The 25,481-nt window shown below is 53.2% G+C and overlaps 3 protein-coding genes across 5 annotated transcripts; 2 read left to right on the plus strand and 1 right to left on the minus strand.

Annotated features, from left to right (window-relative positions):
- The first annotated feature begins 1,564 nt into the window (after positions 1–1,564).
- C1H10orf95 (chromosome 1 C10orf95 homolog) lies at positions 1,565–7,098 on the plus strand. Its single transcript, XM_060095675.1, has 2 exons — positions 1,565–2,254; positions 6,681–7,098. The coding sequence occupies exon 1, from the start codon at positions 1,565–1,567 to the stop codon at positions 2,222–2,224; it is 660 nt and encodes a 219-aa protein (XP_059951658.1). The 3' UTR covers positions 2,225–2,254; positions 6,681–7,098.
- Positions 7,099–12,075: 4,977 nt separating this feature from the next.
- Positions 12,076–19,474, plus strand: CUEDC2 (CUE domain containing 2). Of its 2 annotated transcripts, none has more exons than XM_060100280.1 (9): positions 12,076–12,273; positions 17,493–17,579; positions 17,934–18,077; positions 18,172–18,233; positions 18,321–18,442; positions 18,528–18,710; positions 18,852–18,913; positions 19,000–19,060; positions 19,145–19,474. In XM_060100280.1, exons 2-9 carry the CDS (start codon positions 17,506–17,508, stop codon positions 19,289–19,291), a joined length of 855 nt encoding a protein of 284 aa, XP_059956263.1. In that variant the 5' UTR covers positions 12,076–12,273; positions 17,493–17,505; the 3' UTR covers positions 19,292–19,474. The 2 variants fall into 2 exon arrangements, with proteins under 2 accessions (XP_059956263.1, XP_059956259.1); XM_060100276.1 differs by having other exon boundaries at positions 12,076–12,212.
- Positions 19,475–19,582: 108 nt separating this feature from the next.
- On the minus strand, positions 19,583–21,925 carry FBXL15 (F-box and leucine rich repeat protein 15). 2 transcript variants are annotated; one of them, XM_060100268.1, is made up of 4 exons: positions 21,594–21,925; positions 21,266–21,419; positions 20,407–20,912; positions 19,583–19,724 (listed from the first exon to the last, which is right to left on the minus strand). In XM_060100268.1, the coding sequence occupies exons 1-4, from the start codon at positions 21,644–21,646 to the stop codon at positions 19,595–19,597; spliced, it is 843 nt and encodes a 280-aa protein (XP_059956251.1). In that variant the 5' UTR covers positions 21,647–21,925; the 3' UTR covers positions 19,583–19,594. The 2 variants fall into 2 exon arrangements, with proteins under 2 accessions (XP_059956251.1, XP_059956244.1); XM_060100261.1 differs by having other exon boundaries at positions 19,634–19,908.
- Between the last annotated feature and the right edge of the window lie 3,556 nt (positions 21,926–25,481).

A 25,481-nucleotide genomic window follows, 5' to 3' on the forward strand; every position in this document is an offset into this window, starting at 1 on the left:
GATACATACCCTAACCTAGTCCTAGCTGCTGTTCTCACTAGGCCACTGGCCTGAATTAGACTTGAGAGAGTGGCTCAGTCAGGAATAAAGAAATGTGACATCACCAGGCTGAGTGTGGGGGACCTCCTCAGAGGGTAGCTGGGCTTTGGGGGATGTTGAGAATCTAGAAGAACCTATGGGCGTTAGTCATGATGCTGCTTAAGTCAACAGAAGAAGGGGAAGGAAAGTATGATGGCCTGGCGGCCTAGAAACTGGAAGAGGGTATCCATTTTAATCATCCAGCAACTACTACCCACTGGGGAAGAGAGGTGGAAGGGCATGACCTGCAGCCAGAGGGAACTGGAGCTCAGACAGTGCTCAACCCATCTGAACGAAGCAACCTTTCTGGCTTCACCCAAGTAGATTCTGGGCTTTGGAATCATTTGCACTGGGTTCAAATCCCACTGTGCCAGTTATAGACTATGTGAACCTGGGAAAGTGGCCTAACTTCTCTGAATCTCTTGTTCCTTATCTATTAAATGAGAATGATACCACCATGTTCTTCACATGGCTAATATGAATTAGAAGTTCTTTTTTAAAAAAGTTATAAGCTCTTAAGGAACATTCTAGAAGGGAGGACTGTCAGATAGTCTGAAAGAAGCCCTAGCATGGATTGGTGATTAGGCTATTGCTGAGAGCACAAGTCTTGAGACAGACACGGGGTTGAATTCTGCCCTTACCATAACTAGCTGTGTGAGTCTGGACAAGACACTTAACCTATGTAAATAAGCCCCAGTCATGGAATGCATTTATTGTGTACCAAATCTGAGACAAGCAGCTTCTTGCTATGTAAAGTCAGAAAAATATTAGTACCTTATTCCTAGGGTTGATGTAAACTTGAGGTTAGATGCTCATAAGCAACTTGATTCAGTGCCTGGTGTGCAGGAGCTTCACTCAAATGTTAGGATAACTCAACCCACCTGGGTGGAAAAAGGGGATGTGGAGAACAGGGAGCTAACTTGACTGGAAAGGCCACTGGATGTCCTCAGCGAGGCTCACCCAGTGTAGACCCAAGCTGGCTGGCTCCGGGCCAGCTCAAGGTGTTTCCCTTTGCCTGGAAACCGGGAGGTGTGGCTGAGGCGGGGCATGGAGGAGAGCAGCTCAACTAAAAAGTGGTGGAGAGGAGCCCCGCTCTTGGATCTCTCTGGTTCCCCCAAATGCTGGGGACCAGCTCCCCAAGGCTAAAGGAGACAAGTGAGTAGGGAGCCACCTGGGAAGAGCATTTCAGGACTGGGGGCTTGAAAAAGGCTTGGGTCCTTCTTGCCTGCTGGGAGCCTGGGGTTTGGGTCCAGCCCTAGGACAAGAGATGAGGTGGGAGCTAAACTCCTTAGGAAGAGTTCCCGAACGGGCACACGTGCAGGGACCCCTGCTGTGAACCAGCGCCCCGGGTAACCAGGCCCCAGGGTGGGTGGTGGAGATGAGAACAAAGTGCACCCACACCCCACACCCCCACCCCACACCCCCACCCCAGGTCTGGACCAGGACGAGGCCCCAGTAACAATGCCGGCCGCCTGAGCTTCACACCATGTACACATACTGCTGCCTGGCGCCTGGGCAGAACGTCTGGCCTCTGCTGCAGCACCTCACCTACACCTACCTGCCCGCCCCTCCGCTGCTGCCCCCCATTCAGGCCCACAACTTCTGCAGCCGGCCCCCGAGCCTGAGCGCGGGCGGGTGGGCGGCTCCGCGGGAATACCACTGCTTCCACGCCACAGGCGCGACGCTAGTTGTCACGCCGCCCTTGTGGGCCTTCCCGCAGGCCTACGCCGCGGCCCTGCAACCGCTGTTCCCAGCGCCCGGCTACCCAGGGCCGTCGCTGCAGGAGCCCGCAGCTGCGGGGCTGGCGGCTGTTGAGAGCGGGACGCAGTGGCCGGAAGGCGGCAGCCTGCAAGCTGAGCTGCGCTGGGGGCGCGTGGAACGTACGCTCGGGCCGGGACTCGAGCTGCCGGACTTCGTGCGCCGGGAGTTGCGGCGAGCGTACGGCACGTACCCCCGCACCGACGTGCGCGTCACCTATCGCGGCGGCGAGTTCCTGCTGCAGGGCGCGCCGCGCGTGCGCGAGCCCGAGTACCGTACGGAGAGGCGAGTGGTGCGCCGGCCAGCCGGCAGCTTCAGCGGCGACAGCAGCCCCGCGGGGGAAGCGGCGGAGCGCGGCCGCCGGAAGAAGAGGAAAGACTTGAGCTGAGGGCGCCGCGAGGCCCGGCGGCCGGTCAGGGTGAGCACGCGCGCGGCTCTCCTCCTGCCGCCACAGCTGTGCGCTGGGGCTGGGTGCACCTGTCACCTCTTTTTTTTTTAACCACCGCCCACTTCCTGCACTTCCTCGATTTCTCTCAGGTTATTGCTGGATGGCGGGGCAAGGGCGAGAATGGATCAAGGACATCTCTGAGTGGGTGTCCTATTAACTCCTTCCTTCTACTTGGACTTGGGAAGCCTGAGTGTGTGTGGTGGAAGGAGGGCCTGAACCCTTTGTTTCCTCTCTCCTTCCTCCCCATCTTCTTCCCCTTTGAATCCTGCCCTGCAATAAGCCCCCACTTTCGCTTTTTCCTCTCCTCCCTCCAGCAAAGCTCTCCACACTCCCCAAGCTGAGGGCCCACCTATCCCCAGCTTGTAAGAAAAGTAAATAAATGAGTGAAGTCAAGTGTAGGCTTCAAGATCATTTTTATGCTTGGGGTTAGGGGTTTTTCGTCATCTGTGTAATGTGAGCCTTACTTTCCATCTTGGGGTACAAGGTGTCGGAGGTGAGGATTAGAGTGGACCTCTGGAAAAAGTGTGCTTCCTCACTGGCTGGGCCTCACTCTCCCTTAACCAGCTCCCTTCCAGCGCAAGAGGACACTCTTCTAGGTCCTGAGGCCCACCACCCCCAGAGAGATTCCGAGGGCATAAGCTGTTTTGTTGAGGCGCGGACGACAAGCATGGCTGAGGAAGGCTGAGGAGGGGATCCATAATCAGATCCATAATGGCTCTGACATCTTCTAGACTCTGAGCCTCCGTTTCTTCATCTGTAAAAGAAGAAGAAAACCAACCCAGCCTACCTGGAAAATATACCAACGTTTAAATTTAAGATGAATGTCACTTCTTGTCTCCTGATTCTTGCTAACAGTGTTTAATAGGGTGAATTTGCAATAGTATAGGAGTTTGCTGGAGGGTTAGGCCACACATGCAATTTTAACTAAGGGTCTGGCCAGACCACCAGATCTGATGCCCAGGCTGTATAAATTTGGCTCCTACTGGAACTGCATTCACTGAACTTCCATTTGTGGTTGGCCAACAGCTACCTGGGTATACAGGTATGTTATTGAACTGTAGATCACTTGATTGAACACTGCTGTATTTATGAGCTTCCTGGAGAAGTTCTGTTAAACCTCAGCATTTGGTAAAGCTGTTTCTACTGATAAGTAGTTTGCTTTTATCTTTGAATCACCAAGGATCTCATAATTGATCATATTTTTCTATTTGCCCTGGTTTCTAGGGAGCCAAATTTGCTTAGCATCTTTTGTGTAAAACCTTGATCCTGAACTGTTGCCCCTAGTTTCATCTTATTTTCCTTTCCTTTCTTTTTTTTTAATTATAAAGACACAGGGAGGTGTTGTAGTGTGATGGGTTTGCTGTGTGACCTTAGATGAATTGCTTAATGTCCCTGAACCAATTTCCTCATTGCAAATGGGGATGGTGGTATTAGGACCTATGTCATAAGATTATTGAGAAGGTACTGTGAAATCCTGCACAAAAAATGTTTACCACAGTGCCTGTCATGTACTAAGTGCTCAAAGGGTAGTGTTTGTTTTTAAAAAGTAGCCTTCAATACAGAAGTTTATAAAATAGGAAGTTAAAATCTGTTCTAATATCCCTCACCCCCAAATGATCACTGAGGTACAATCTAGTATTTTCTACTATTTTTTTCTGTTCACCTAGTATTAATTACATAAAATGAATTGCACAGTTTTGCTTGTTACATTATACATTAAGTATATCTTGGACATCATTTTGTGCCAATGCGCATGGAGTTACCTCATTCTTTAACAGTCATCCAATATTCTATAGCATTTGGATTCTTTCCAGTTTTTAGCTATTAAACGTCCATCCAACAAATTTCTTGAGTGCCTTTTATTTGCCAGGAACTGTGGTAGGCCCTGAGGATACCATAGTGAATGAGAGAGCCATGGCAGTTTCTGTCCTTATGGAAGATATTTAAGCTGAGATCTAAAGAATATGAAGAAGCTAGCCATGCAAAGAGAAGGGTGAGGGGAAGCCAGGCAGGAAGTATGGTGGGTGCAAACGTCCCAAGGAATGAAAGTTATCTTTATTCACTTGACAGGCATTTGAGAGCCCACAGTTTGCTGGGCAGTGTTCTAGGCACTGGTGCTACGGGAGAAAAACCAAACAACTCCCTGCCCTCATGGAGCCTACTTTAGAGGTGTAATGTAGAGAAACAGAGACTGACAACAAGCAAATGGGAATATATGACGTAATGTCATAAGTGATAAGTAATGGGGTGCTGTTTTCAACAGGATAGTTAGGGAAGGTTTCTCTGAAGAGGTGACTCTTGAGTGGAGACCTAATAAAGACCTTTATGAGCCATCTGAATAGCTGGGGGAGAAAAGCAAATACAAACACCCTTTGGCTGGGGTGTCCTTGTCCTGTGAGCGAGCGCGAAAGTGATAATTAATGAGGTTACAGATGAGGCTGGATCCTGTGGTACCTTGAAGCCATGTAGAAAAATTTGGATTTTATTCTTAGGGGATGGAGGGTTATGAGCAGGGGGAAATGTGATGAGATTTTTTTTTTTAAGTTATTCTGGGTACTGTGTGGAAAACAGACTATAGAGGGGCCATTTTGAAAATCGGGAGAGCAGTTAGGAGGCTTTTGAAGTAATACAGGCAAAAAATAAGCTGATGGCTTGGTCTTATTTGGAAGTTGTGAGGGTAATGAGAATAAATGTCCTTGAATATGCATCTTTATTCACATACACGAGTGTTAAATTGTGGAATCTGAAGTCTTAGAATTAGAAATCGAATCATTGAACAATGCCACCCTAGCAGCACAAGCACAGCCAGTGCCTAGATCTTTGGTTCTAAATTACATTCTCCAGTAAAAGGAACCAGTCCCCTTGGGAAAATGGCTGATTCCAAGGCTGTGGCAGGGAAGGTACAAGATGAGACTGGAACAACTTGTGCCAGAAAATAAAGGACTGATCAAAAATGTCAAAAGAACAAAGGAGCCAACTTGAAGGGACTTCCACTGACCAAATCAAGGACAATTTAAGCATCGAAACAAATAATCACAGTAACAGATTATAACCTGCTGAATAAAATAAGGATCCCTAAGTCCATACTAATACTAACTAAAAAATTCATATGAAAGGAAAGCTCTTCCTTATAGTAGAAGGAATAATGAAATTAGAAAATCACCATTCCCAATCATCAGAGTAATGATTGATTCAGGTGAGAATCATTTCTGAATACTAAAACTGATGGGTGAAAGTTTGATGAGAAACTGGATATTTATATAGTTTCAAATATGTTCCAATAAGCTATTTATTAATTACAAATTTTAAAATAGTAACCTGAAAAAAAATAGTAACGTGATAATATAATAGGGAAGACTTGTGGATAACACTTTAACCCCATTGCAGTAGTCCCTCTTAAAGTCTTTCTTACCATCTTTAATGGGTGTCTTAAAAGAATTTTTTTTTTAATTTATTTATTTTATTTATTTATTTTTGGCTGCGTTGGGTCTTCGGTGCTGTACGCGGGCTTCCTCTAGTTGTTGCATGCAGGCTTCTCACTGTGGTGGCTTCTCTTGTTGCAGAGCACGGGCTCTAGGCACACAGGCTTCAGTAGTTGTGGCGCACGGGCTCTAGAGCTCAGGCTCAGTGGTTGTGATGCTCGGGCTTAGTTACTCCGCAGAATGTGGGATCTTCCCGGACCAGGGATTGAACCCGTGTCCCCTGCATTGGCAGGTGGATTCTTAACCACTGTGCCACCAGGGAAGTCCCTAAAATTTTTTCTTTAACAGAGACAAATTGACATCATGTGCTCTCTGATATGTTAAATGGAAAAATATAACATCAGTTAAGCAGTAAGGCATAATCATGAGGAAACCTCAGATAAACCTAAATTGAGAGAAGATTGTTCAAAAATGTCAATGTCATAAAAGACAAAGGTTTCAGGTCAAAGGAGACAAAAAGAGGCATGAAAACTAAATGCAACACACGATCCTGTTTTGGATCCTGGACCAGAATGAAAATTGTTGTGAAGGACAGTGTTGGGACAAGTAACAAGATTTGAATGAGGACTATAGATGAGAGAAAGCAGCATGGCAAAACATTAACAGTTGGTCAATCTGGTAGAAGTCTAAGCCAGAGTTCTTTGTACGATTCTGGCTACTTTTCTTTAAGTTTGAAATAATTTCTAACTAAAAATAAAAATAGCAATAATAAGTAAATTGAATCTCTGGATCAAAAAGGATACACATTTAAAATGTACTCTGTCACAGATTTTATGTTTTAATCTTAGAGAGTTGTCTGCATGCTGGTAAGCCTCCTCAAATCCTTTTTTGAAACAAGGCAGGCTTCAAGTAAATCATGAGTCTCATACCAAGTTAGGTGTGTTCTGAATCCCCTTCCTTCTCTATCGTCTCAGGTCCAGACCCTTGAAGTCTCTCAACTTCCCCCATCTCGGGACTACCCCGGTGGCTCAGTGGTTAAGAATCCACCTGCCAATGTAGGGGACATGGGTTTGAGCCCTAGTCCGGGAAGATCCCACATGCCGCGCAGCAACTAAGCCCATGTGCCACAACTACTGAGCCTGTGCCCTAGAGCCCGCGAGCCACAACTACTGAGCCTGTGAGCCACAACTACCGAAGCCCGCATGCTCTAGGGCCCACGTGCTGCAGCTACTGAGCCCGCATGCCTAGAGCCCGTGCTCCGCAACAAGAGAAGCCACTGCAATGAGAAGCCCGGGCACCGCAACGTGAAGAGTAGCCCCCACTCTCCGCAACTAGAGAAAGATCGCACGCAGCAACGAAGACCCAACGCAGCCAAAATTAATTAATTAATTTTAAAAAAAGAACTAAGTACATACCACCCAAAATTCCATTCACAGGAATTAAAAAAAAAAAAAAAAAAAAAAAACCCACTTCCCCCATCTCTGAGAATCCGCATTGCTCACATTCTTCCCCCAGGTCTTCCACATATGCCCTGGAAATGCCCAGAGACTGCAAGCAATATACCCCTATCCCCCAGCCCCAGTGAGGGAGGAGGCCCCCAATTACAGGCTTTTTGAAGGGAGTACTGCCACTCAGCTCAGTCCAACATGCCAATCCTTCCAAACCCCAGTGCTTGCTCCAGCCCTAGGATGTAAAGAAGCCCTGCAGGGAGCCTAGATGCTTCTTTGTTCTTTTCTTTGAACTTAACCCTTAGAAGCTTAGAACTCATAAAACATCTGGGCTGCCAGGGACTTTACTGTTCACCTGGCCCAACCTCCTCAGTTGACCTTACGCTGGGAAACCAAGGCCAGAGAGAAGGAGTGACTCACCCAGTGTCACACAGTAGGTGGGAATCCAGAGCTTCTAGATCCCAGCAGGGCTTGGGCTACCAAACTCACCTTGATGGCCTTCTCCTCCTGGCCTCGCCACAGCTTTACCCAACCCTGGCATCTGGTCTAGAGCCCTTTGCTCAATAAACCCCGACTGACCAATTTTAAACCCTATCCTACCTCCCAGCTGGGTAGCTCACATCCTACTGAAGGGAGGATAATAAGAATCATAACAGGGAGTTCCCTGGTGGCCCAGTGGTTAGGATTTGGTGCTTTCACAGTGGAGGCCCAGGTTCGATCCCTGCAGGGAACCATCCCGCATGCCATGTGACATGGCACAGCCAAAATACAAAAAAAAAAAAAGAAGAATCATAGCAATCTCACACACTTAACTGAGAACTTACTATGTGCAGGCACTGTGCTAGACCCCTGTACAAAAACTATCATTTAATCTTCGCAAAAACCTTGATGTGGATATAATTATTATTCCCATTTATAGACAAGGAAACTGAGGCCGATAGACGTTAACAACTTACCCAAGGGTACACACAAAGAATACACCTGGGAAATCTGACTGTAGCCTTAACATCTAGGCCAAACTCCCTCTTCATACATGAGACACACTCAGCAAAACACAAGGAACGTTTATTGAACAGCCACTCTGTGTAGGACACAGGACTAGACAATATGGGGCTCATGAATCAAGCCCCACTGGAAGCGGAGTGCGGAGGGTTTGTAGAAGATCGTATGCATCATTGAGGGGTTGAAGAAGATTCTTGTAAGATGCATCTGAGAGAGGCTTTGAAGGATGTATAGGATTCCAACAGATAGCGATGGAATGGAGGTGTCCCAGGAAGAACTGGGGAGGGATCAGCGTGAATAAAAGCATGGCAGCAGGAGCAGGAAGTAGCAGGGTTTCATTGGAGGACAGGTTATAACCAGGGAGCAATGGAAGATCAGGCTTGAAAGCTAAGTGGAGGCCATACTTTGAAAGACTTTAACGGCAAGGTGAGGAGTTTCGGGGAGCCATTGAAGTCTTTGACAAGAAGAGTAACTCAAAGTTCTTAAAAGTTCTGGCAGGTGGCAGCACCTGGCTGGGACGCTGTGAGTCTGAGACAACAGGTCCCCCGTGACCTCAGTATTGACAATACAGCACAGCCGGGCACCAGAACGGAGTCCCAGGGGCATTTGCTAGAGCTCACAGCCTATGGAATTCAGTTCTCAGAGCCAGATGGCCAAAGTTCTCTTAGCCTTGATGCTGCCCTCCTGTGCTCCCTTCTGTGAATTTCCCCCCATTCCCAGGATGTGTCAGAAGAGGAACCTGGGATCTCAAGATTCCTCCTATCCCATCGAGTGTCTGAGCTTGGAGCTGAAAATAGGGGCCCATTGCTAGGGAAAGAGGTAAGGGTTCTCTAAATTCTAACAGGATACTGATGTAGGATATGAGGGGAGGGGACTCAGGGCTGTGGTAGGGATTCCGTGGGTACTGCAGAGTCAGACCCGTCATCTCCTGCCCAGATATGCTCCTGGTGGGGCCAGATGTGGACTGGATGGGCAAGGGGCTAGGGGAACATCCAGAACATGTACACTGAGAAGGACATTTCTCTAGAGAATGAGTGGCTTCCTGAGCCAAAGAGGACCCACAAGATGTGGATCCCCAAGATAGAGAGAGGTCCAGGAGTCCCAACTCCCTGAAAATCTCTCCACCTGAAGTGAAGATCTGAAGTACCTGGGATAGATAAGGGAGCAGAAGAGAAAGACTTCCCTGAAACACACATTGACTTTCTACAGAGTTAAACTGAGGGCTGGGTGCTATTCCCATTCACAGGGCAGACCTGCAGCCTATCCCTGGAGATGGAGAGGCAAGCTGGCAGGCTCAGGAGTCACCCTACCCCCACCCTGCTTGAGTTGAGAGAAAGGGGTCTGCACTTACCCATGAAGCCTCTTCTCTCCCTCCTGGAGCTGGATCTACAGTGATGCTCCCAGAGACTGCTCCTTAAATAGGGCCCGCCCCAAGGGCCTCCCTGGTGGCGCAGTGGTTAAGAGTCCGCCTGCCGATGCAGGGGATACGGGTTCGTGCCCCGGTCTGGGAGGATCCCATATGCCGCGGAGCGGCTGGGCCCGTGAGCCATGGCCGCTGGGCCTGCGCATCCGGAGCCTGTGCTCCGCAACGGGAGAGGCCACAACAGTGAGAGGCCCACATACCGCAAAAAGAAAAAAAAAAAAAAAAAATAGGGCCCGCCCCAGCCAACTCCCGCCCCCGCCCCATCCTGGCTCTTCTGAGAAAGGAAGAAGGTGTGGGAGGGCCAGGCACCCTGCCCAGAGAGCCCTTGCTGACCTCAAGCAAGAGTGGGGACCCTCCTCTTCCCCCCCACCCCATCTTTCAAAGCGTTCCCTTCCTCACCTCAGTCTCCGAGTCCCTCCCACCCCTTGAGACCAACTAGCTGGGTTCTTTCTCTGCTCTTAATGTCTGGGAAATCTCTTTATGCCTAATTCAAGCCCAATTTCCTCATTCTGAGGTTGGATGATGGGGAACTGATGTGCTAGGGGAAGCTTCAGCGCAGGCTTCTGGCTTCTCCCATCAGCTCAGGAGACCCAGCATCTGTTGCAGAATTCATTTGACAGAATGGGGAGAGAGGAGGTATCGCTATACCTCCTTTCACCTCATGTAGCTTCAAGCACCATCCAAAGCATAAGTGGAGTTTGTTCCCATCCTGTGGAGAGAGATTGAGACCTGAGGGGACAGCAAATCAGGAGCTTAAGGTCCAGCCTGCTGTGGAATGTCGAGAAGGACAAGTGTTCCCTGGATCCCCTGCCTTACAGTTTGTGTGTGTCCTTGTGCCTGTGGTGGTCCCTCTCCTCAGCCCACTCTCTGTCCTCTGACTCCAAAACCTAACCCTTGCTGCACAGAGTTGAGACTCTCCAGGGTCTGAACTGGGAATTGAGGGGCTCCCTCTAAATGGTCTTTCCCATCATCCTTCCCCGAAAACTCAAGAAGTTCTTTCCCATGATAATATGTAGCTACATCCAACTGCTATTCAAGAAACAGGCCGTGGGGGAGGGGGAATGGTATGCCTCAGGGATGGCCACAAGGGTCCTGAGCCAGGACTAGGGACAGCTCCTCTGAGGAAACCTGAAAATTCCTGTAATGGAGGTAGTAGGGAGAGAAGAGTCATCAGTATTGTGCAGTAGAGGGGGAGGGAGGATAGGGGACTGGGGGAGGGGAGCGATGGCCAAGTCTTTAGAGGGCTGGAAGCTATCCATCACCCCTTTCCCAGGGGCCTGCTTGGCCAGAGAACAAAGTGGCTGTCACCCCACCCCTCATTAACCCCAGCAGCACCAGGCTGGCAGCAGCAGTGCTTTTATGGGAGACACGTCGCCAAAGGTGCTCCCTCCTTCTTTCCTCCCCTTTCCTGCCTCCTCTCCCCAGCAGCCAACATCTTGCTCTCTTTGAGGCCAGAGGATCCTGGGGGGGAGGTGGGAGGCTGCTGTGAGGGACAGGACTGGAAGAGGGAGCAGTGATCCCCTTTTGCTCCATATTTTGGCACTGCCTCAGTCCTTAGGGAAGAGAGGATGGGACTTTCTACCTTGGGCTGTGAGCTCCTGTGGACAGGAATAATCTCAGGGTCCCCAGCGCCCTACAAGGGGGACTAGCCCTGAAAAGAAGCTCACCCCTGCTGATCGGGGATGGGAGAGTTCAGCCTTGAATGGAACTCCTTCCCTCATGACCCATTAAAGGGTTCTTGGGAAGGGAAGGCTATGGGCTTCCTCACAGGGTAGCACCGGGAAGCTCCGTAGCAGGAAGAGAAAGAGGAAGCTGAGGCCTTACAGGGTACTGGAGTTCAGACGTCCTGTCCTAAATGAGAAGCCCTGCCAACTCGGGCATGAAGTTACTGGGGGTGGGCATGGCCTGCAGGCCGTCGTGGATCTGCGCTCAGGTGGATCCTCGCTCAGAGCACCTGCTGCCCCCCCTCCCCCATCCAAACCAGGCTCCAGGTCCCAAGACCCAGGCCCTGGTAACCCACACTAATCTTGGGGAAACATCGCTGTTAAGAGAATACAAAGGAGAGATAGACATGGCGGGTAAGTCAGCACTTAAGAGTTGTTGGGTGACAAGGCTTGAATATAGACTGGACACGAAGGGGGAGAGACACGGGATTTGGGGAAGAACACTAGGTCTAGGAGTAGGGCCACCAGAACCAACCAGGGAGAGACAAGGGCGGGGTGGGGGTGGGGAAGCTACAGGATTTGAGGGCGGAGATTTGGGAGCGAGGAAATAAGACGGATGGGAAGACACTGGGTGGGGTCAAAATGTTCTCCCGTCTGGGCAGACGGCAAGGCACTAGGAGGGGATAACAGTCAGTCACTGAGACTCCACCCACTGGCTGGAGCTCCACGCCTAACTCCTCCGTACCCTCAACAAAAATGGCCGCCGAGGGAGCTCGCCCAAAGCTCTGAGACAAATGAGAATGGTAGCAGAAGCCCCGCCCAGTTGTGGGCATGCCCTTCTTAAAAATGGCTACCACAGCGCTTCTGGAAAGAAACCGCTCTGGGCCCCGCCTTTGATCTCGTTGGTGGGGCTGGGGGATGAGAGCTGCACCGCGCGGGACAAGTCGCCGGCGGCGCCCGACGGAGCAGGTGATTTCCCCTCCAAGCCCCGGCCCAGGGCTAAGAGAGTCGCGGAGAGCGTTGATCCAGGGTACCCGTCCTGTGTGTCTCCCCACGGTACCCCCGGGGCCCGCCGGAACCCCATCTCTGATTCTCGCCGTGGCCTGTATCAAGGCACATCCTAGCTTGCTCAGGCCTCCCTCATCATGTGTCCCTCAGGGCCGCAACCGCATCCCTGTGCCCTCGGGCCCACTATTCTGGATGCTTATAGGTACTCCGCTAGCTCGTTTAGGGAGCTCCTGCTTCAGGGGTCGGCCATCATCGTGGTCCCACTTCCTGTATTCCCGCCTCCCCCCATTTGTGCTCCTGCCTGACTTTGGGTGCCGGAATCCCTTGTGTACCCATCGGTGTCCTTGGCTCCTCTAAGACCTGACTTGGGGGTCAGGGGACAATGATGTGCTCTGGAACCTGCGTTATGGGACGAGGGCCCCAGGAGCTGGGCTTCGTAGGGGCTGGGAGAAGCAGTGAAGACCTCGTTTCTAGACCCTCTTGAGTGCCCCAGACTTCTTCCACTCTGCTTCCCAGGATTCCTCCTCCCACATGGCCTTCTGCTCTCCCTCCACCTTGGGCGTCTCCCCACCCCAAGGGAACAACATGGTACTCCTTCCCCCAGTCTCACTTAAACTTGTCCGGGGGGCTTTTATGGAACATCTGGAAAGTCCAGGCCTGTGCTTGGTCCTGGGGATGCTCTCAGGCCAGCTGGGGGCAGTGAGGATGGGGCAGTCAGGGTTGGCTGCAGGAAGGAAGTGAGGCCTGCAGAGTGAGAGGCAAAGGGAAAGACATTCTGAATGGGGAGAATGGTGTGAGCAAAGATTCTGAGGTAGTCAAGAGGGCCAGCCAAACAGGAGAGGATCAGATTACAGGCTGGGGACTGACCATTTGCATCATGAAAGGTGGTATAGTGTAGTGGTTAACAATTAGCCAGACCGCCTGGGTGTAAATCTGCCATTAACTTACTGTGTGACCCCTGGGCAAGTTACTTAACCTCTCAGTGCCTCCATTTCCCTTTGGGTAATATCAATATGATATATTAGTATCTATATGTTAATGTAATTGTGAGGATTAGGTAAGTTAATACATGTAAAGTGCATAGAACAATCCTTGATAGATTGTAAGCAGTCAGTAAATGCTAAATATTTTTACCTTCATCAGAGGTGTTTAAACAGGACTCATGACAGGATGACAATCACTTTTTTTTTTTTGCGGTACGCGGGCCTCTCACTGCCGCGGAGCACAGGCTCCGGACGCGCAGGCCCAGCGGCCACGGCCCACGGGCCCAGCCGCTTCGCGGCACGTGGGATCCTCCCGGACCAGGGCACGAGCCCGCGTCCCCTGCATCGGCAGACGGACTCCCAACCACTGCGCCACCAGGGAAGCCTGACAATCACATTTCATGGGTGCAGCTAACCAGTGAACCCTTATTTGGAGCCCCCAGGAAGTAATGGGGTTCTGTGGGCTATATCCAGAATTTGAAAAGTCTCACGGAAATCATGTTCTTACCCTGGAGAAGGCTGGCTGCTCAGGCTGCAGCTTCCCCAGCTTAGGGACTGTGGAGGAGAAATATTAGGAGAAGCCTCTGGGTAGGAAAGAGATGCTGAGGAAGCCTAGGGGGATGGAGAAGGGTGAAAAAGAAGTGGCAAGCTTTGAAGGCTGGGTGAAGTTTGGGCAGCCCAAGAACAGGAGGAAGGAGGATGTTCCATTAGGAGACAAGCTAGAGCAAAAGCTCAGGGCAGGAAGACTTTTTATTTGGGCACAGTGGGGTGTTTCCTAATAATAACTCCCTGGCTCTTGGACCTTGGTTAGAAACCTAGGGGCATCAGACACATCCCTGAGAGCTTCTTCCCTAGAAGCTTTCATGCAGCATCCATGGACTTTTGTCCCAGCAGAGGTTGGCAGGCAACTGCTAGCAGGCAGGACTGGTATAACCCAGGGTGGATGTAGGTCTCCATAGGGGGCTGACTTCTTGGGGGAGCTGCATGATGGGATCTGGTATGCCCTGTCTGAGCAGTTCTCTTCCTCCCCAGGGCCTATGGTAGGGTCTGGAGCAAGAGGCTGTCCTCCCCTGGTAGGATAGGGCTTCTCAGTTCTGCTGTCCTAAGTGACCCCTGTGCTGTCACAGCAACTCTGTGTTACCAGTCAGGGGACAAGGGAACTGCGATACTAGATGGTAGCCCTATCTCAACCCAATTGGAGGTCTTGACATCTCCCCATCCCCTGGAGTAGCTCCTAGAATATACACTCACTCAACTAGGTGCCCTGGATTTATCTCCTGACTACAACAGTCAAGCCAGGTGACTTTGGGCAAGTCATTAAACCCACTGAGCTTCAATCTCTTCATTTCTAAAGTGGGGAGTAACTGTTTATTGAGTGTCTACTTCACAGGAGACACTGAGTGTACATTGATGAATAAGCCAGGAGTGTAGTCTCTGCCCTCATGAAACATGTGGAAGAAACATTAAACATTGCCCCAATAATGTTTTAATTATAGCTGTAAAAGGTACTGCTAAGTAAGGAAAAGTGTAGTCTGCAATGAGGGTGTAAGATAGAGGAGACCAAACCAGTTCTAAAGGGTCAGGGGAGCATCCCTTGAAGGAAATTGTAAACTGAAACCTGAAAGGTGAGAGGAGTTAGCAAGTGAAGGGGTGGAGGTGGCAAGTTGCCCAGGCAGAGGAAACAGTTTGTGCAAAGACCCTTGCTGTGAAAAAGCTGGAGTGCTGGCAAGCTGAAAGCAAGCTGGGGTGGAGGGGAGTGATCCTTGGTGGGGGCGGGGGGGGAAGTGAGGCTGGAGAGATGTAGGCAGGAGTAAGGCCCTGAATTGAGGGCCACAAAAAGAATCTGGACTTATCTGAAGGGAAGCAGGAAATCACTGACAGATTTTAAGCAGAAAAAAGTGTGATATTTTGGTAAATATTGTACAGCCATGATCTTTGTAGAGGATAGGTTGTTGGGGGAAAGATGGTAGTGGGGAGAACATTTAGGAAACTCTTGCAGTTAAGGCAAGAGTTGGAGCCAAGTGGGAGTGGAGATGGAGACAAGTAGATATGTTGAGGGATAATGGTCAGGGCATGGTGACTGATTGGATGTGAGAAGGCAAAGGGTAGGATGGTGTCAGTGATAATTCCCAGACTTGTGGCAGGAACAGCTGGGTACATGGACATGCGTATACTGAGGACAGCCTTGGAAGAATAAAAGACTTGGGAGAATGTCAGTTTGGGACATGTTAAGTCATCCCCACAGAGGTGTCAGAGAGGTAGACGTACAAGTGTGTAGCTCAGAGGAGGAGACTGGACTAGAGGATTGGACATTTGGGAATTGGTGACATGGAAGTTGGTACAAGATGTGGGCCCAGATGAGATCTTCCAGAGAGAGACAGTGCAGACTGAGGAGAAAGGAGAAGCAGCTTTGAGCCTGAGCTTTGCTGCCACATTTAGGGGGAAGCAGAGGAGAGGGGGACAGAGAAGGGAGCCTGGGAAGAAATGGCCAGAGAGGTAGAAGAGAAATAGGAGGATGTGATGCCTCCTAGACCAACATTGGTGCTACTTGAAAGGGCAAATATTAGGTGAAACTACAAGAAATTGCCTTTTTCTTTTCTTTTTGAGATCAAAAACAGGTAATATTGCAAAAAAAAAAAAAAAAAAAAAACCACACACACACACAACTTTGAAAAAGAAAAAACAGGTAATATTGGCAAGTTCATATGGTTCAACCTAATGAGACCAAAACCTGAAAAAGTAACTCAGCCCTTAGCCTGAGAAAATTCAGTAGAGCGGGAGCCAGACTGAAGTTGGGGAGAAGTGGATAGAATGGAGAATAATAAGGGAATAGATTCAATAGGACCTGGTGATTGATTGATTGCAGCAGGGGTTGAGAGGCGGTGAAATCAAGGGTAACCCCCAAGTTTCAGGTTTGGCAGCTGAGTGAGTCATGTTAGCCAGTGAAACAGGAGGAGGTGCCTGTTTGGAGGGGGAGTACACAGATCAGGAGGATATGGTGAGTTGGGGGTAGGTGAAGTTTGAGGTGCCCCTGAGTCTTCGGAGTGGGGTAATGAGCTGACATTTGGACTTGTGGGTCTGGAGCAGTTCTTTACCACCTAGATGTTCCTGACTACCAAATACAGACTTTTGGGAGTCAAAAGCATGTAAGTAGGAATGAAATAAGTCAGTAAGTATTTATCGAGCACCTACTAAGTGCAGGCGTTCTTCTAGGTGCTAGGGCTATACCAATGGATAAGACAAAGTACACCCCCCCAAACTCCCTCTTCTTGAAGCTTACATTCCGTGGGGGAGGACAACAGGCAAATAAACATAAAGATAACATGGAGCTGTAGTATATGCTGTATAGAAAATAAAGCAGAGTAAGGGATTGGGGAGTATGGGGAATGCCTAATTTTGGTCAGTTAGTCAGGGAAGGTCTCTCTATGGAGGCAACATTTGAGCAGAGCCCTGGCAGAGGTGAGGGGATGAGCCATGTGGATATCTGAAGGAGACAGGTAGAAAGAAACTGGGCAAGTCTGAGGAATAGCAAGGAAGCTGCTGGGGCAGGAGTGGAGTTAGCAAGGAGGGAGTGGTGAGGCTGGAGAGGTAAGCAAAGGCCAGATCTTGTAGGGCTCTGTAGGCCTTGGGGCGGAGGATGGAAAGTCCTCCGTAGATAGGCCCAAGCTACTGGAAGGGCAAGGACCTGGCAGGAAGAGAGAATTCATGAAAGGCTTCCCCTTCTATCTGGGCCCCAGAGCCAGAAAAGCCCCTTTGTGCAGAGGGTGGGTGGCCCATTCTGGGTGGGGGAATGGCTGTGCTCAGTCCTGAGGCCTGCTTCTTGGGGGGCTGGACAATGGGTCCCTTGTGGTTGGACTTCGGGGCCAAGTGGCCCTCTCAGTGATGGGATTCCTCAGCCAGGAGGCATGTGACCTCAAGACCTTGGCTTCTTCCCAGAGGGTCTAGGCCTACTGTTGGGGAATGGGGTGGGAGATGGGGAGAGGTCAGGGGGAGGGGGGAGGGAAACGTCCACTCTGGAAACCTTCTCCTGAGACAGCGTCCTGCCCTGTCTCAGGCTGGAGGAGGTGGAGAGATAGGCAGGCAGGGGGCTGTGGCTCTGCTTGAGGGAGCGGGGGAGGGCTGAAGAGCTGGAAGCTATGGGCAACATCAACAAATGGTTTCCACGCAGGGCAGGAGGGAGGAGCTGGCCGCCCCTGGACCTGGTGGGCAGGGGCAGGCAGAAGAGGGCCTGACAAGCCTCTGTCTTGTGTCCCTTCAGAAGAGGAGAGAGCATGGAGCTGGAGAGGATGGTCAGTGCAGCCCTCCTTGCCTTTGTTCAGACGCACCTCCCAGAGGCTGACCTCAGGTAGAAGCTGCTCTCCTAGAAGGGTCATGCTGGGGCCAGAGTTGGAGCTGCTGGGCAGTACTCTGGGCCCTGGCCGATGGAAAGACTGGGGTGGGAAGTACTCAGCCCTATTCCTCAGGTGGAGGAGGGCTGGTTATGATTTGCTGGTATGGCCTTAACCTCTCATCCTGTTCCTGTCACCCTTGTTGAACAGATGGGAAACCAAAGCTCTGAGGGGGTCAGGGGGTGGGTGGGATACTCTTCTGGGCTTAAGGCTTGAGGTCTGGCTCCTGGACCCCATGAAGCCCAGGGCTGGAGTCCCAGGCTAGGTGGCAATGCTGGAGTAACAGGGCTTGTCCTGTCCCCTTCCTGCAGCGGCTTGGATGAGGTCATCTTCTCCTATGTGCTTGGGGTCCTTGAGGACCTGGGCCCCTCAGGCCCATCGGAGGAGAATTTCGATATGGAGGCCTTCACTGAGATGATGGAGGCCTATGTACCTGGCTTCGCCTACATCCCAAGGTGGGGCCTGGCTGGGACCAAGAGAAGGGGGAGGGCTGGCTGATTGTGGAGGGTGGGCAGAGTTGTCCTTTTACCGCCCTCCTTGCCTTTTCAGAGGTACAATAGGGGAAATGATGCGGAAGCTCTCAGGGCAGTTGAGTGGTGCCAGGAACAAAGGTGAGTCTGGGAATCGGGCACTTGGGTGGCTCAAACCCCCATCCTCCAAAGCCCTGGCAAACCTGTTGCTCTTTCTGCCTCTTTAAGAGAACCTGAAACCACAGAGCTCTGAGGTCCAAGGTCAGGTATCTGTCTCCCCAGAGCCTCTGCAGAGGCTCAAAGAAGAGATGATGTCTTCTCTGACTGCTGCTGGGGACACTCAAGATGAGGTACTGGTAGAGGAGGGTACCGACGAGGGAGCTAGGGCCCTGGAAAGGAGGAAGTATTGCCTCTTGTCAACATTTATGCCCACAGGCATCTGGTGCTGAGGAGGAACTGCTGCCAGGGGTGGACGTACTTCTGGAGGTGTTCCCTACCTGTTCGGTGGAGCAGGCCCAGTGGGTGTTGGCCAAAGCTCGAGGGGACTTGGAAGAAGCTGTGCAGATGCTGGTAGAGGGGAAGGAGGAGGGGCCTGCAGCCTGGGATGGCCACAACCAGGTATCCTCCGCTAGACGGCCCCCCAACCCCATGTAACCTCAGCTATGTCCCACCTTAGTGTTAAGCCCCCGCCCCTAGCCTATCCCCATTTGCTTTTCCTGCTGGTACCCTAGGCCCTAGACAGGCTTCCCCTCTCTGCAGGACCTGCCCAGGCGCCTCAGAGGGCCCCAAAAGGATGAGCTGAAGTCTTTCATCCTGCAGAAGTGAGTCTGGGCTGGGCTGGGCCGGGCCGGGCCCTTAGAGGGTTTTCCTAGGGTGGCAGGAGCTTCACCCAGCCAGTTTTTGGCAGGTACATGATGGTGGATAGTGCAGAGGATCAGAAGATTCACCGGCCTATGGCTCCTAAGGAGGTGAGACGGTTACAGCTCCTAGGGTCGTGGAGTGGGTGCAACCGTCTCCTGGCTTCTGCTACTCACTACCTGATTGCCTGACAGGCTCCCAAGAAGCTGATCCGATACATCGACAACCAGGTAGTGAGCACCAAAGGGGAGCGATTCAAAGATGTGCGGAACCCTGAGGCTGAGGAGATGAAGGCCACATACATCAACCTCAAGCCAGCCAGAAAGTACCGCTTCCACTGAGGCACTCGCCAGACTCTGCCGGAGCCGTCTAGGCTCAGATCCCAGAGGGATGCAGGAGCCCTACACCTCCACACAGGGCCCACCCTAACTCCTGTCCCCCGTCTTTCCCTACTTCCTTGCTCCACAGTGTTAACCTCCTCTTGGAGCTGCCATGGGCTCAGTAAAGGTAGCCCCAGGAAGGTGTGAGCGCATTCTGGTCATTTCACAGCTGGGGTGCTGGAGTACTGTGTCTGTCTCTCCCAGCCTCACACCCCCTATCTCCAACAGGGCAGCAGCGCCAGGCAAGAAGGGGTAAAAAGCTCTTTATTTGAAGCTCCAGGGTAGGGCAGGGCACTGGCCTCTCAGCCGAGGCCCCCACAGTTCAGTTTCCCTACGGTTCACAGTGAGGCCCCGCCACACAGTCCAGCTGTGCCCATCGGCAGGCGGGTCAGACCTGCAGGTTGACAAAGGGTGCAAAGCCTGCCATGTCCTGTAGCAGCACCAGGGCCTGATGCAGCGGAGGCTCCACATCGATGTCCACGCCGCGCTTCCGCAAACGGCTTAGGCTGGGCTCGGCCACATGGTGGCAGTGCCGCACCCGCAGCGAGCGCAGCGCGGGGCAGTACTCGGCCAGCGTCCTGGGGGAGGAGCCGGGTGAGGTGAGGGGCGTGAAGCCGCTACACCCACGGTGGGGGAGCCGGCAAAGCCCCTGTCTCCCTCCAGTTCGGGGCATACTTCTTCCCTCCGTACAGAAGGGAGGAGACCCGATTTGGGGTCATACTCTTAATGCCTCCAGTGAACCGGAGACTTCCTGTCTCTGAAACAGGGAACCTGCTTCTCAGCTGTGCCCAGGATTGCAAGGTTTTCCCTTTGTTGAAGAACAGCTAGAAATCTGACTTTTGTACTCTGTATGTGAAATCTCCCAATGTGTAAATACTGGTTCAAAAAAGTTTTTAAACTGTGGGCTCTCTGGCCTAGGCATTCCTTAGAGGCCCTTCCTATTCAGAATGGGGGTGCCGTGGTAGCAGGAAGATACAGAAACCCCAGTTCTGCCTTTCGACAACTACAGCCCGCCCCGACCCCCAGAGGCTAAGTGATTGCCCTCCTCCCATCCCACCGACCCCAGGCCCAGGCACCTGACACCGTCGCTTCCGACCCGGAGGCAGCCAGTTAGGTCGAGGTGCTGGAGTTCCGGGCAGTTGCGAGCCAACTCCTGGACGGCGACGTCCCCCACATTGGCGTTGACCGCCAGCGAGAGGCTGCGAAGGCCTGCGCCGCGCCTCTGCGCCAGGTACACGATGGCTTCATCCTTGAGCTGTCGGCAGGCGGTGAGGTCCAGCTCCTCAAGGGCCGGACAGCGGTCAGCGAGGCCGCGCAGCGCCAGTCCATCTACCCAGTCACAGTGCGCGAGCGAAAGGCGCTGCAGGCGGGGGCAGCCCTCGGCCAGCGCCCCCAGCGCGCGGCGGCTCAGTTGCCCGCAGCCGGCCAGCGCCACACTCCGCAGCTGGGGATTCCGCGCCAGCACCGGCACCAGATCCTCGTCCGACAGCCATTCGTGACACGGCGCCAGCGCCAGCTCCTGCAGCCCCTCGGCGTCCCGCAGCAGCCAGGCCAATGCGGCCTGCGGGATCTGCGGACCCACCTACGGGCGGGGAAGCACCTCGACTCTCAGCTGGTTCCGGGGGCGGACGCTGCCTACCCGTCCCTGAGGAGTGCTTTCCTGGCAGCAGGTCGCCCTCGGGGCTTGCCACCTGACCTCCCAAGAGAGACCCTACGCGCCCTCTGAGTTGATTCCCGGTACTCGCCCTTTGAGAGTACTTCTCGCTGGGTGGATCGCTTCCAGGTCATTCCTAGAGGCCCAAGGGGGATCCCGAAGGGTAGACAGCGGAGCTGGGGTCTGGAGGTTCAGGGCTGGGGACTGGGGGTTGGAGGCGGGGCTGGAGCCGGGGCGGGGGCAGTATCCAGAAGGGGGCGGGGCTCCGGCCCCAGGCTTACCTGAGCGGCGTCGAAGCGGCGCAGCCCGGCCAGGTGCAGCTGCACTAGCGCCCGGAAGGCCCGACTGACGCGCTGCAGCCGGAGCAGCTGGCGCAGCGGCACACGGCTCAGGACGTGTGGGAGCAGTACGTCTTCCCAGGGCAGGTCCAGGAGCCTGCGGGCAAAGGGGCGTTGGCGGCGGCGTCCCCGGGTTGCTGTTACCTGCGAGTCCGCCTCCGTTATGCTACTAAGCCCCGGCTCCTAAAAGCGACCCCCAGACCCGGCCCTGGTTCAGCTCCCCTCCCCCAGGCCTTTTTTTCCCTCTCTCGGCCCCTCCGGTGCTCGGTACCTGACGGCTCCGGGCTCTTGCTCCCCTCCGGACTGCTCCATCGGTGGCTCCATCGGTTGTCTACTGCGCGTGCGCAGTAAGGTCTTCTTGCTTTGGCCTGGAGCGGCCGCAGCAAACCCGCCTACTTTGGCTGTAGAGACAGACCGATTCAATCGAGTGCCGGCTCACTGAGGATCCTGTCTGAAAGTGTTCCGGATGGATCCCGAAACTGAAGGCGAAACAGGCCGGTGGTGTAAAGTTAGACCTCGCCTTCTCCGCTACAGGGCTTGAGACCCGAGGCTGAAGAATGCGATGGTGCAGCAGAGACTGGCCTTTTTCGTTTTGGGCCAGTGGCCGCCTCAAAGTGAAGTGATGGGAGGAGCAGGCAAAGCCAAACGTATAAGGGGCGGGGCCAGGACTGTTAAGGTTCTGGGCCTATTTTCTCTGCCCTCTGATAGCGTTTAGCGAGTTTGAAAAATGGGGAAAAACTGTCCAGGCTCTTATTGCCTGGCACGTAGTAGATGCCCAAGAATTGCTGAATGAATTGAATAGGGAAAGCTAGAATTTTTCTTCCTTCATCAAGCAAACTTGCCCAAACCTCCCATCCCTGGTTAATTGTGAAGTACAGAGCTATCCAACCCCTTCCACTCCCGGAAGATTTGTAACGGGTTTACACCTTGGAGGGAGAAATGTAGGGTCGAGAAGAAGGACTGTATCTCCAACTGGGTCCCTTTCCTTTACCCAGGAGGTCTAGAGTCCTGAGAAGAATAAGTGTTCAGGTCAGCCCGCCAGGAATACTGCTTATCGGTTGGCCTGGGGGTTTAGTTGTGGGGTCTGGGGCTGGGCCCGCCCTGGGGCAGTAATCCGCACCCCCCCCCCCCCCCCCCAGAGCTCTGGGCTCAGACTCTGGGTTGCCCTCTCACTGCGTCCCCAGATCCTAGTTCAGAGTCCGCTCCAGGGAACCTCTGGAGCAGTGCTTTCCCCATCATCCATTGGCGGGGAGGATGTGAAGGAGGCCGAGGGCTACTGCTGTCCCAGATAGCTCCCATCCCCCCACCCCCCCATCCCCCGCCCCAGCAGGGTTGCACTTTCCCGTCGTGCAACCGTTTCACCTGCCTCTTCATAACGAAAAATGCTTCCCATCCATTATCAGGGCTTCGGCACCTCTACAAGGTGGGCATGTCTGTTCCGTCACTCCACTTTGAAGATGAAACCGAGGCCCTGGAGAGGCAGCACCTTGTCCGGGATCAAGCGAGTCGGGATAAAGAATTCAGGCATCCTGGTTTTCCCCGAATCCCTTTCACACTCCTCCACCCTCCCCCACCCCACCCCCACTCCCATGCTGCGAGAGGGAGTAAACAGCAGCGCGGAAGGACCAAGGAGGGTCAGTTTGGGTGAGGGACTTGCTCCCTTTTCCTCCGCCTGCTTGGGGAAGGGTAGCTGGGAGGACAGATTTGTGCTAAGATAGAGTCAAGTGGGCGCGCACCACCTCGGGCCGCGCGCCTCCTCCCCATCCCAGCGTTGCTCCTGCTTCTGCGCCTGCGCAGTGCGACAAATCTGGCGCTGTCCCCTTCAGCACCACGCCGAGCCCGCGCAGCCCCTCCCCGCGGTGAGCCCCGCGCACCCCCGCCTCGCACGTTCTTGCGCCCCCCTGACCACTCGAACAGACCCCTTCTTCCTTCCGAGGTCACCACTTGCCTGCCCTGGAGTTCCCAAGGAGAGCAGTTGCCCTAGTAACTTTAGCGGTGCTTTCTTAAAATAGCCGGGCCCGCTTCTACCTTGGCCAAGGGCACAAGGGTTGCCTGTCTCCCACTTCCTCTAGCCCAGGCGTCATTCCGTCTAACCTCTTACCAGACGGGCAGGATGCCTAACTCAGGCAGCAAGGAAGTTCTTTTTGAAGTCTGACTAACATCCCTCCTGCTGCATCCGGGGCGAGTGGTCAGGGTTGTGTCTCCTGAGTCCTAGTCTTAGAACATCCGGAGGGTTTGAGGCAGTGCTCCCTAGATCTTTCTTCCATAAATTGATGGTCTCCTGGATTTAGGGGGCGGGTCCAGTCTACACTCGTACCGTGTGCTGGCGCGGCCGCGTGCTCGTGGGGGCGGGAGCGCATGTGGCATGTAACAGGTCATGTGGCAACCTCCTAGGGACACGCGTGGGGTCTGGAGCGGGACATGCGTGTGCAGCTGGGTCCTGCGTGCGGCTCGGGGTGGTGGACGAGAGGGACGTGGACACGATTGGGGTGGGTCATGTGAGGGTCTGAAGAACAGACCAGAGGTTCCATACGTCCTCCCGCTCCTCAGGGGCGGGTCTCAGGTTGGCGGGATTGCCCAGCGGGGACCTAGCGTCGAGAAGGGGGGCCAGCCTCCGGGGCTCAGGGCCCCGGGAAAGGGCGGGGTGGGGGAGAGGATTAGCTCTGAGCCGCGCGTAGGGGGGAAGGAGGGACTGAGAGGCGGGCGGGCCTGGAGCAAGAGGGAGCAAGCGGGAGTCGCGCTGCCTTCACAGCTGAGCTGGGCCCAGCCTCTCCCCTGCCTCTCCTCGGCCCCAGCTCCAGGCGAGCAGCGGTGAGTACTGAGGCGGCTCGAGTCCAGGGCTGCACTGGGGGTGCGCTGGGCCCCGATTAAGCTTCAGAAACCTGCCTGGCAGGTTGCTGCTCCTGACCCTTGCCCCTACGCTGCATTGCCACCAGGGGCCCCTTTACCCCTTTATGGTCCTTCCTGGGTTGGACAAGATCTGTCATACGCCTGGGGGGTGGGGGGAGAGATGGGGAGAGGGTCTGGTTCAGCCTTCACCCTGCCCCCCCACAGAGACCAGTGACTGGTGGGGGTTGGGGGAGAGGGTGTATGTCCCTGTTTACGGATGTGTGTGAGGATGCATCTGTCTGTGTGTGACTGTGACCAGTAAGTGTCTGTGAGTGTCTGATATGCCTGTGTCTCTATGTGCCTTGGAGAATGAGGGCCTGTGTGTATATTTGGGTATCTCTTTGTGTGTTCCTGTTTGATTGCAGTGTGTGTGTAAAACAAGCATGTGCCTTTCCATTACACACATATTTGTTATGACTGTGAGAGTGTATGAGGGTGTGTCTTTGAGCAATGTGTGTGTGTGCCTGTGTCTGTGTCTGCTGGAGGATGTTGTCTATGAATGTGTTAGCTGTGTACCGATATTATTTGTCCTTATGTGTGTGTGTGCATGAGTATGTGTACCTGTAAGGAGAACAAGGATGTCCCTTTCCCATTCAGCATGTATGTAGTAGAGGAGGAGCCTCTGTTCAGGCCTTTTTCTTCCCTTTCACCTATGCCTCTCAGCCCCTCATGTCCCTATATACCACCCCCATTCTTCCTCCCTCTCCTTCCAGGAGGCCTGAGTTCTCTCCCCGAGTGAGGGGCTTCTATAGAGAGAGTGTGGAAGGTCCATGGCTGGGCGATGATGATGGCTGGCTGATACTTCTGGTCCTGAGGTGGGGGTAGCAGTCTTCCCCCTCCCCCACCAGAAGTAGTTCCAAAATGCCACAGGAACTCTGGGCTCACTCAACTTCTGAAATACCTTCCTCTCTCCTCCCAGGGTGATGCTTAGAGCCCCCAGGCAGAAAGGAGAGGAGCCAGGGGCCCATTGGGGGTACGATTCTTGTCTCTTCGGGCCTCCATGGAAGTAGCCCCAGCAGGAAGACTGATCACCAACCCCAGGGGTGGGATCAATGATGCCATATTCCCGGCGTGGGCTAGACCCCTGGTGCTCAGTGACCCCAGCCAGCTTTCCCTTCCCTGTCTCTGCTCTCCTGTCCACCCGACTCCCCAGCAGTTCACCCCCTCCTCCCCTTCCTCTCTTGCAGGCCTGTCTGAAGAGTATGCTGCCCCCTCACTCCCCACCTGGCCTGGCCATCCCTGCCCCCCCAGCCTGACCCCCGGCCCCAGC

Source organism: Mesoplodon densirostris, chromosome 1 (genome assembly GCF_025265405.1).
Source record: "Mesoplodon densirostris isolate mMesDen1 chromosome 1, mMesDen1 primary haplotype, whole genome shotgun sequence".
In the NCBI taxonomy this organism is placed as follows: domain Eukaryota; kingdom Metazoa; phylum Chordata; class Mammalia; order Artiodactyla; family Ziphiidae; genus Mesoplodon; species Mesoplodon densirostris.

Excerpts from the sequence above, each read along its gene's own strand:
- C1H10orf95 (XM_060095675.1), top strand. The coding sequence starts at position 1,565 with ATGTACACATACTGCTGCCTGGCGCCTGGGCAGAACGTCTGGCCTCTG.
- CUEDC2 (XM_060100280.1), top strand. The coding sequence starts at position 17,506 with ATGGAGCTGGAGAGGATGGTCAGTGCAGCCCTCCTTGCCTTTGTTCAG. Across the intron at positions 18,443-18,527 it reads CTGGGGACACTCAAGATGAG|GCATCTGGTGCTGAGGAGGA; the intron begins GTACTGGTAGAG and ends TTATGCCCACAG. Across the intron at positions 18,711-18,851 it reads CCTGGGATGGCCACAACCAG|GACCTGCCCAGGCGCCTCAG; the intron begins GTATCCTCCGCT and ends CCCTCTCTGCAG.
- FBXL15 (XM_060100261.1), bottom strand. The coding sequence starts at position 21,646 with ATGGAGCCACCGATGGAGCAGTCCGGAGGGGAGCAAGAGCCCGGAGCC. Across the intron at positions 21,420-21,593 it reads CAAGAGCCCGGAGCCGTCAG|GCTCCTGGACCTGCCCTGGG; the intron begins GTACCGAGCACC and ends CTTTGCCCGCAG. Across the intron at positions 20,913-21,265 it reads GCCGCTTCGACGCCGCTCAG|GTGGGTCCGCAGATCCCGCA; the intron begins GTAAGCCTGGGG and ends CCCCGCCCGTAG.